At 46.8% G+C, this 9,056-nt stretch overlaps 1 protein-coding gene across 1 annotated transcript in view; it reads left to right on the top strand.

Moving 5' to 3' along the window:
- The first annotated feature begins 702 nt into the window (after nucleotides 1-702).
- Nucleotides 703-9,056, top strand: part of LOC146629894 (teneurin-3-like) — a 31,431-nt gene continuing 23,077 nt past the window's right edge. Inside the window, exons 1-2 of the mRNA XM_085355360.1 lie at nucleotides 703-775; nucleotides 2,696-2,704. Of these exons, the coding sequence (XP_085211486.1) occupies nucleotides 703-775; nucleotides 2,696-2,704 (82 nt within the window). The remainder of the gene's footprint in view (nucleotides 776-2,695; nucleotides 2,705-9,056) is intronic.

The raw sequence follows: 9,056 nt of genomic DNA, 5'->3' as shown, positions 1-9,056 counted from the left end.
ACACGTGGGTTACGCTGAAAGTATTTTAGGGAATTCCATTGTAATGAAAAAATCTACGTGTTTTTTCCTTCTTTATCTAAATTTTTAAAACTACATCAAAAGAATAAAAGAAAACTTAATAAAAAAAAACAATCAAACAGCTGCAGATATTTTGTGTAACTAATCATGAAATAAATGCGATTATCATTTTTTCTGTGCAATATACTGTACTATACTTTGCATATTTACAGTGTCTTTATGTGTGTGAGTTTGTGTCAACACAGACGTTTTGCATGACTCACAGAATGTGCCTTTTGGTATATCTTCATCTGTAAGCACACCAGTTAAGCCTGCTGCTTTTGCGTGTCAGAGATTTGTGCAGGTTACAAATAAGGACACAATTAAAGAGAATGCAGGTTGTGATTTTTGTAATGAAGTCAAGATCACATTCTGGTACCTGGCGATGGCAGGTTACACTGTCATGTTTAACTTTAACAGTAACTGCAGGACAACACCATTGGAACATATTACCACTTTTTTGTCCCTATGTGTGATTGTAGGTGGACCAACAACCCTTCACTCTTTGTCTAGCGCTCTCTCACTCATTTTTTCTTCTTTGTTTTTTATTCATCTGTCTTTCTCTCTCTTTCTGTTTATCTTTCTGTCTACGCAGCTGTACAGCAGTATGCCTGTATGTTTGCCAGCAGCATAAGAAGAAGCATTATGGAAGTGAAAGAGAGACGTCCATACTGCTCCCTAACAAAGAGCCGGAAGGACAAAGAGGGGCCATACAGTGGTGAGACAGCTCATTTAGAACATTCATAGAGTCTTTTATGTTTCTTTTATTATGTATGTGTTTGTCCATCCATTCATTTCATGAGTCAGCCAAGAGCTGACTGATATATATATACCCACATAGCAGACGGGTCTGGCCCGGATCTGGTATCAAGCCAGCACTGCTGGCTGACTTCTGGTGTGGTAAGTGGTATATCATCCAGATATGGGCCAGGCCTGGCATAGATGGCACTGTTTATGTGATGGCATGCCACATCTGGTCTGATTGTGGTTTGCTGTGTGTGGCCCAGGCTCATAGAAAACAGGTCTGGCCCGGATCCAGCATCAAGCTGGCACTTTTTCTGACTGACTGATGTCATGGCAGGGTGTATGTCAACCAGATCTGGGCCAGGTCCGGCAATGATGGCACTATTTATGTTCCTATTTTCCTACTTTAGTTAGAAGACCCAAATGCCATGTTGCAATACTATACTGCTATGGTAGCCAACGTTTCACATGTGGCTTTGACAGGTTTGTGGGTGTACACATTATTCAAAACCCTGTGAGCTACAGCCAGTTGGTGGCTGTAGCTCAGGAGGTAGAGTAGGTCACCTATTGATTGGTAGGTTAGTGGTTCAATCCCTGGCTCCTCCAGTCTGCATGTCAAGAGTGTGAATGTGTATGAATGTAGTTAGGAAGCAGTCAGTTTAGAGAAAGTGTGTGATTGGGTGAATGTGCCATGTTGTATAGAGCAGTTTGAGTAATCTGGGAGAGTAGAAAAGCGCTATATAAGAATCAGTCCATTCACTGTCTGAACAGAGTTTTGTCATGTTACTTTTGCACTGTTATGTTCCGACACATGTTGTTATTACATGGCTTGATTAAGGTACACATTAGGCTGACATCTGGGACCAGAGCTGAAACTGTTCTGGGCCAGCACAGGGCCAGAACAGTGTGTCTGCAAGTGACCCATGGCTGCACACAACTTACACTGGGCCCACATACAGCAAAGATTGACAGCCCTTTGGTGGCCCAGATCAGGTTTACCAGAGGTAGCACATGGGCCAGCACAGGACCTCCAGTGTGTCTGCAACTGCCCTTGTGCTGGTCCATGTGTGGGCCACATCTGGCAAACCTGATCTGGGCCACAAAATGCCTTTGATGGCGGTATGTGGGCCATGTGTAAGCACATTGTGTGGGCTAGATCTGGGCCATACCAATTTTGCTATGTGGGTATATATATAAAAGACGAGGAATCCCCTGACCATGCATGAAGGGTTTCACCCCAAGTACAGCACCCTGAGACTGCACGCTAAGTGGAAGAAAGGAAGCCGGGGACTACTGAGTGTTACTACCACAGTCCAGGATGAGACAACGAACACGAGTACACCAGAAAGATGGCCGCCACCAGTGTGCTCAGTGAATACCTCAGGAAGCAGAAACCTAAGAAATGGGAGCAAGAGGAGGAACAATCATGGAAAGACAGGTCCCTGCACGTTATGTACCACCAGCAGATAGAAGAAGTGACTGACATCCAGAAATCCTACCAGTGGCTGGACAAAGCTGGACTGAAAGACATCTTAGAGGCACTAATCATGGCAGCACAGTAACAAGCTCTGAGCACAAGATCCATAGAGGCTGGGGTCTATCACACTTGGTAAGACCCCAGGTGCAGGCTGTGTAAAGATGCCCCTGATACAATCCAGCGCATAACAGCAGGGTGCAAGTTGCTAGCCCTAGCAGGCATGGCATACATGGAACGCCATAACCAAGTGGCCGGCATAGTATACAGAAACATCTGTGCCGAGTATGGCCTGGAAATCCCGAGGTCAAAATGGGAGACACAATACAGAATGAGAGCAACATCAGGAAAAAGGAACACAAGAAGCAGGAGAAATACCAAGGGCTAACAGAAGAGCTCAAGACGATGAGGAGTGTGAAGGTAACAGTGGTCCCAATGGTAATCGGAGCACTCAGCAGTGATCAGTGAGATGCTTGGCTATAAGTTGAACAGCTACAAGGAGCAGTACTCTCCATGGAGAAGAAGACTAGAGGCCAAGATCAAGGTAGCACGGAAGGAAGTAGGCCTAAGTATGGTATAACAGGGAGATAGGCAGGAAAATAAACCAGCTGTTCTCTCAGAACCAGCCAAGAGGTACTCTTAGTGGCAGGAGAACAATGTGAGAACACCACCACCAAGGCTGAAGATGGAGCAATACTGGAAGAACATAAGGGAGAAATACACAACCAAAATGTCAATGCTCAGTAGCTAGTGGATCTAAGAGAAGACCACAGCAACCTCCCTGAACAGGATCCAGTAACCATCACTGTAGCAGACATTCAAAAAAGGGTCTCCAGTATGAAGAGCTGGTCAGCACCAGGCCCCGACATGGTTTATGCCTTCTGGCTGAAGAGCTGACTGCACTTCATGAGTGTCTGGCAGCATAAATAAACCACTGAAGGACGGACAGTCCTGATCCCCAAGGTTCCCCAGAAGGGACCAGTCCCATCCAACTACCAGCCAATAACCTGCCTCGCTACCACATGGCTGCTGGCATCATAGCAGCTAAGATGAGCAGACACATGGCTCAATACATGAGCGGGGCACAGAAAGGGATTGGCAAGAATACCAGAGGAGCAAAACACCAGCTACTGGTAGACAGAGCAGTTGCCCAAGACTGCAAGACTAGGCTGACCAACATGTGCACTGCCTGGATTGATTACAAGAAGGCCTATGACTCGATGCCCCACAGCTGGAGACTGGAATGTCTACAATTGTATAAAATCAACAGGAGCCTAAGAGCCTTCATCATGAACTCAATGGGGATGTTGAAAACAACACTAAAGGCCAACTTAAAGCAAACAGCACAAGTCACCATCAATTGCGGGATCTACCAAGGAGATGCTCTGTCCCCAGTACTGTTCTGCATAGGCCTGAACCTCCTCAATGGGATGTCTTGATGCATGCTCAGTCATCCAGGTAAGTGAATCCCAAAAGTTGATTCTGTTTATCTGGATGTAGCGTTTTCAGTGGGAGAAATGTTTGGTCACTCATCCAAGTGACTCAGTAATGATCAAGGAACTGACCTCACAGTCCATTGTTTAGTGGGCTAGTTTGTGCAAAAGCACTGTTTATAAGGTTGGGGAAACCTGCAGTCAGCTGAGACTGAAAAGTCATTTGGATGAGTGATGAAACATTTCTCCCACTGAAAACGCTACATCCAGATGAACAGAAAAAAACTTTTTGTGGTTCTAAGTGAGATCATTGACAAGACTGGCTATGGATACCCACTACAGGATGGAGCAATTGTCAGCCAACTGCTCTACATGGATGACATCAAGCTATATACCAAGAGTGAACGAGACATCGATTCACTGATCCACACCACCGGGGTATACAGCAATAACATCGGGATGTCATTCGGACTAGAGAAGTGCAGTCAGACGATAACAAAGAGAAGGAAGATAGTCAGAACTGCCAGAAGGCAATATTGCAGACACAGAGGACAGCTAAAGTACCTGCGAATCCCACAGGCAAATGAAGAGGCCGCTAGGAAAGCTGCAACCACCAAGTACCTGCAGAGGGTCAGGCAAGTCCTTAGGAGTCAGCTGAATGGTAAGAATAAGATCCAGGCTATCAACACCTACGCCCTGCCTGTGATCAGGTACCCTGCTGGGGTAATAAGCTGGCCAAAGGCGGCGATGGAAGCCACTGACATCAAGACCAGGAAGCTCCTTACTGTGCATGAGGGTTTCACCCCAAGTTCAGCTGTACGCTAAGCTGAAGGAAGGAGGCCGGGCAGTAGTAGCAATACCGAATGTCAGCAACGAACACAACGGAACACAAGACGCAGGAGAAGTACCAAGGGCTCAGAGAAGATGTGGAGGGTGAAGGCAACAGTGGTCCCAGTGGTAATCGGAGCGCTAGGTACAGTGACTCCCAAGCTAGGCGAGTATCTCCAGCAGATCCCAGGAACAACATCTGAGATCTCTGTTCAGAAGAGCGCAGTCCTACACTGTAAAATCTAATTAGTTCCCAGAACTCAAAAAAACTATGTAAACTCGTCGCCTCAAAAGAACTAAGTAAAGCTTACTTAAGATGACTGTTAGGACAACAGCCATCATTGCAAGTCTGCAGTATTAAGAATAACTTGATATTTCTGACTGTACAGAACTAATTGTTTACCTACTGACAAACATTTCAAGTTCAACTGAATGAAAAAACTATTTGTGGTAACCTGAATATGATTAAAAATAATTAACAACACTTTTTGTAATGACGTTAAAATCAGCCCAACTTTTATTTTCAAACACAACAAAGTATAACAGCCAACATACTGGACACTGTTTGGCTGAACAACAAGCAATTATATTGCCATCACTGTTATAATCTTACAATGAAACAAAGTCTCAGATGTAATTATTCTGAAAATAAGTTTAGGCCTACCACAAGTTTGTTTTGTACTTACATTACTTATATAACCGAAATAAAATATTTGTAGTTCTGTCACAAGTGCAGTCTCTGATTTAAACAACACATTTGTTTTTCATTCCAACACAGGAGCTGAAATGTTGTAATATTTTAAGGATGCTTGTTTCCAGTCCAGGCATTACTGCCTGAATGACTGTCATGGATCGAGGTGATCCAAATGTAGGTGCAGAAGAAAGTCTTTAACTTCCCTTAAGTACAGTGGCAGTGGATGTGGGTTGGAGATGCAATGAGCTTGAACCTGCAGGCGACCATCTTCACTGACCACACCATCTGTGACGGAGGACTCATCTCTCCTGGTGTCCTGCAAGCAAACAATCATATTTTTTGGAACATGAACTTAATTGCTTTCTTAAAACATTTTTTTCTGCATTTGGTATAAAACAAACTCAAATTTAGACAATCTCAGGCTCCCTCCCCACCGGAGAGGTGACATTCAATGTCCCACTGTCAGTCTGGATAGCCGTGACCGCCACCCAACACACAATAATGTCATGAAAGCATCATTTTAAAAAGGGCTATGCAAACATGGCCAATAACTTTCATTCTAAGATGTGCAAAATGATTTGGGCACAAAACAAATTTTGCTGTTAGAAAACTTGCAGACTTCACTATATACAGTGTAGACCCTCTAAACTAAGTTTGGGGGATGTGATCTTTCAAGAAATGCAGACAAACTGTTGTTGTTTGTTTACTTACACAGCATGTCTTGTAGAATTAAGGTTCAAGGTTCAAGGTTCTTTATTTGTCACATGCATAGTTATACAAGTATAACACACAGTGAAATGTAGCCTGACACGCTCCTCGACATGTGCAAAAAAATTTGGGGGGGGGGGGGGGGGGGGGGTGTAGAGGAAAAACATTATATATATATATATATATATATATAAAAAACACCCAGCACGCCCCTGCGGGCGGTTTATCCTTCAAGCTCGGGTCCTCTACCAGAGGCCTGGGAGCTTGAGGGTCCTGCGCAGTATCTTAGCTGTTCCCAGGACTGCGCTCTTCTGGACAGAGATCTCCGATGTTATTCCCGGGATCTGCTGGAGCCACTCGCCTAGCTTGGGAGTCACCGCACCTAGTGCTCCGATTACCACGGGGACCACCGTTACCTTCACCCTCCACATCCTCTCGAGCTCTTCTCTGAGCCCTTGGTATTTCTCCAGCTTCTCGTGTTCCTTCTTCCTGATATTGCTGTCATTCGGAACCGCTACATCGATCACTACGGCCGTCTTCTTCTGTTTGTCTACCACCACTATGTCCGGTTGGTTAGCCACCACCATTTTGTCCGTCTGTATCTGGAAGTCCCACAGGATCTTAGCTCGGTCATTCTCCACCACCCTTGGGGGCATCTCCCATTTTGACCTCGGGACTTCTAGGTTATACTCGGCACAGATGTTCCTGTACACTATGCCGGCCACTTGGTTATGGCGTTCCATGTATGCCTTGCCTGCTAGCATCTTGCACCCTGCTGTTATGTGCTGGATTGTCTCTGGGGCATCTTTACACAGCCTGCACCTGGGGTCTTGCCTGGTGTGATAGACCCCAGCCTCTATGGATCTTGTACTCAGAGCTTGTTCTTGTGCTGCCATGATTAGTGCCTCTGTGCTGTCTTTCAGTCCAGCTTTGTCCAGCCACTGGTAGGATTTCTGGATATCAGCCACCTCCTCTATCTGCCGGTGGTACATACCGTGCAGGGGCCTGTCCTTCCATGATGGTTCCTCGTCTCCCTCCTCTTTCTTGGGTTTCTGCTGCCTGAGGTATTCACTGAGCACTCGGTCAGTTGGGGCCATCTTCCCAATGTATTCTTGGATGTTCCTTGTCTCATCCTGGACTGTGGTGCTGACACTCACCAGTCCCCGGCCCCCTTCCTTCCGCTTAGCGTACAGCCTCAGGGTGCTGGACTTGGGGTGAAACCCTCCATGCATGGTCAGGAGCTTTCTTGTCTTTATGTCAGTGGCTTCTATCTCCTCCTTTGGCCAGCCTATTACCCCAGCAGGGTACCTGATCACGGGCAGGGCATATGTGTTGATGGCCCGGATCTTGTTCTTACCATTCAGCTGACTCCTCAGGACTTGCCTGACCCTCTGCAGGTACTTGGTGGTTGCAGCCTTTCTAGCGGCCTCTTCATGGTTCCCATTTGCCTGCGGGATCCCCAGGTACTTGTAACTGTCCTCTATGTCTGCAATGTTGCCTTCTGGTAGTTCAATCCCCTCAGTTCTGACTACCTTCCCTCTCTTTGTTACCATCCGACTACACTTCTCCAGTCCGAACGACATTCCAATGTCATTGCTGTATAGCCTGGTAGTGTGGATCAGTGAATCGATGTCTCGTTCACTCTTGGCATACAGCTTGATGTCATCCATGTACAGGAGGTGGCTGACAACTGCTCCGTTCCGTAGTCGGTATCCGTAGCCAGTCTTGTTAATGATCTCACTGAGGGGGTTCAGGCCTATGCAGAACAGCAGTGGGGACAGAGCATCTCCTTGGTAGATCCCGCACTTGATGGTAACTTGTGCTATGGGCTTGGAGTTGGCCTCTAGTGTTGTACGCCACATCCCCATTGAGTTCCTGATGAAGGCTCTTAGGGTCCCATTGATCTTGTACAATTCTAGGCATTCCAGTATCCAGCTGTGGGGCATTGAGTCATAGGCCTTCTTGTAATCAATCCAGGCAGTGCACAGGTTGGTCAGTCTGGTCTTGCAGTCTCGGCTGATTGTTCTGTCTACCAGTAGCTGGTGTTTTGCACCTCTGGTATTCTTGCCAATTCCTTTCTGTGTCTCGCTCATGTATTGACCCATGTGCCTGTTCATCTTAGCCGATATGATGCCTGACAGGAGCTTCCATGTAGTACTGAGGCAGGTTATTGGTCGGTAGTTGGAGGGGACCGGTCCCTTCTTGGGGTCCTTGGGGATCAGGACCGTCCGGCCTTCAGTTAGCCATTCCGGGTGTCTCTCGTTAACTAGCAGCTGGTTCATTTGTGCTGCCAGACGCTCGTGGAGTGCAGTCAGCTTCTTCAGCCAGTAGGCGTGAACCATGTCGGGCCCTGGTGCTGTCCAACTCTTCATACTGGAGACCCTTTCTTGGATATCTGCCACTGTGATGGTTACTGGACCCTGTTCAGGGAGGTCGCTGTGGTCTGCCCTCAGATCCACTAGCCACTGAGCATTGTCGTTATGGGTTGCATCCTTCTCCCATATGCTCTTCCAGTATTGCTCCGTCTCCAGCCTTGGTGGTGCTGTTCTCTTATTGTTCCCTTGCCACTGAGAGTACACCTTTGCTGGTTCTGTGGAGAACAGCTGGTTTATTCTCCTGCCTTCTATCTCTCTGGTGTACCTCCTCAAGCGGCTGGCCAAGGCTGTGAGTCTTTGCTTGGCAGTTTCCAAGGCCTCAGGTATGGACAACTTGCTGTATTTCTTAGGCACCTTATTTGTCGCACCTTTCTGCAACTCCGTTAGTTGGCTAACCTCCCTCCGTGCTACTTTGATCTTGCCCTCTAGCCTCCTTCTCCATGGAGGGTACTGCCCCTTGTGGCTGTTCAACTTGTAGCCAAGCATCTCACTGATCACTGCTGCCGTATTGTAGATCAGCTTGTTAGTGTCGGTAATCGTGGTTGTAGGTATTGCCCGTAGTGCTGCATTAACATCATCTAGCAGACCTTCTGAGGGTACTTCACGTAATCTTGGTAACCGGCTACGGGGGATCCAGGTTTCAAGCTTGGCCATGATCCTATTTTTCAGGTCAGTTCCTCTCGCACTCAACGATCCTTCTCCTATCGCACTTGGGGCTATGTACCCAATCTCGGGTGGGGGTG

This window comes from Diplotaxodon limnothrissa, linkage group LG6 (genome assembly GCF_057381915.1).
Source record: "Diplotaxodon limnothrissa isolate DT_005_m linkage group LG6, D_limnothrissa_male_GT1.1, whole genome shotgun sequence".
NCBI classification, from domain to species: domain Eukaryota; kingdom Metazoa; phylum Chordata; class Actinopteri; order Cichliformes; family Cichlidae; genus Diplotaxodon; species Diplotaxodon limnothrissa.
This window is presented reverse-complemented; position numbering and strand designations above follow the sequence as displayed.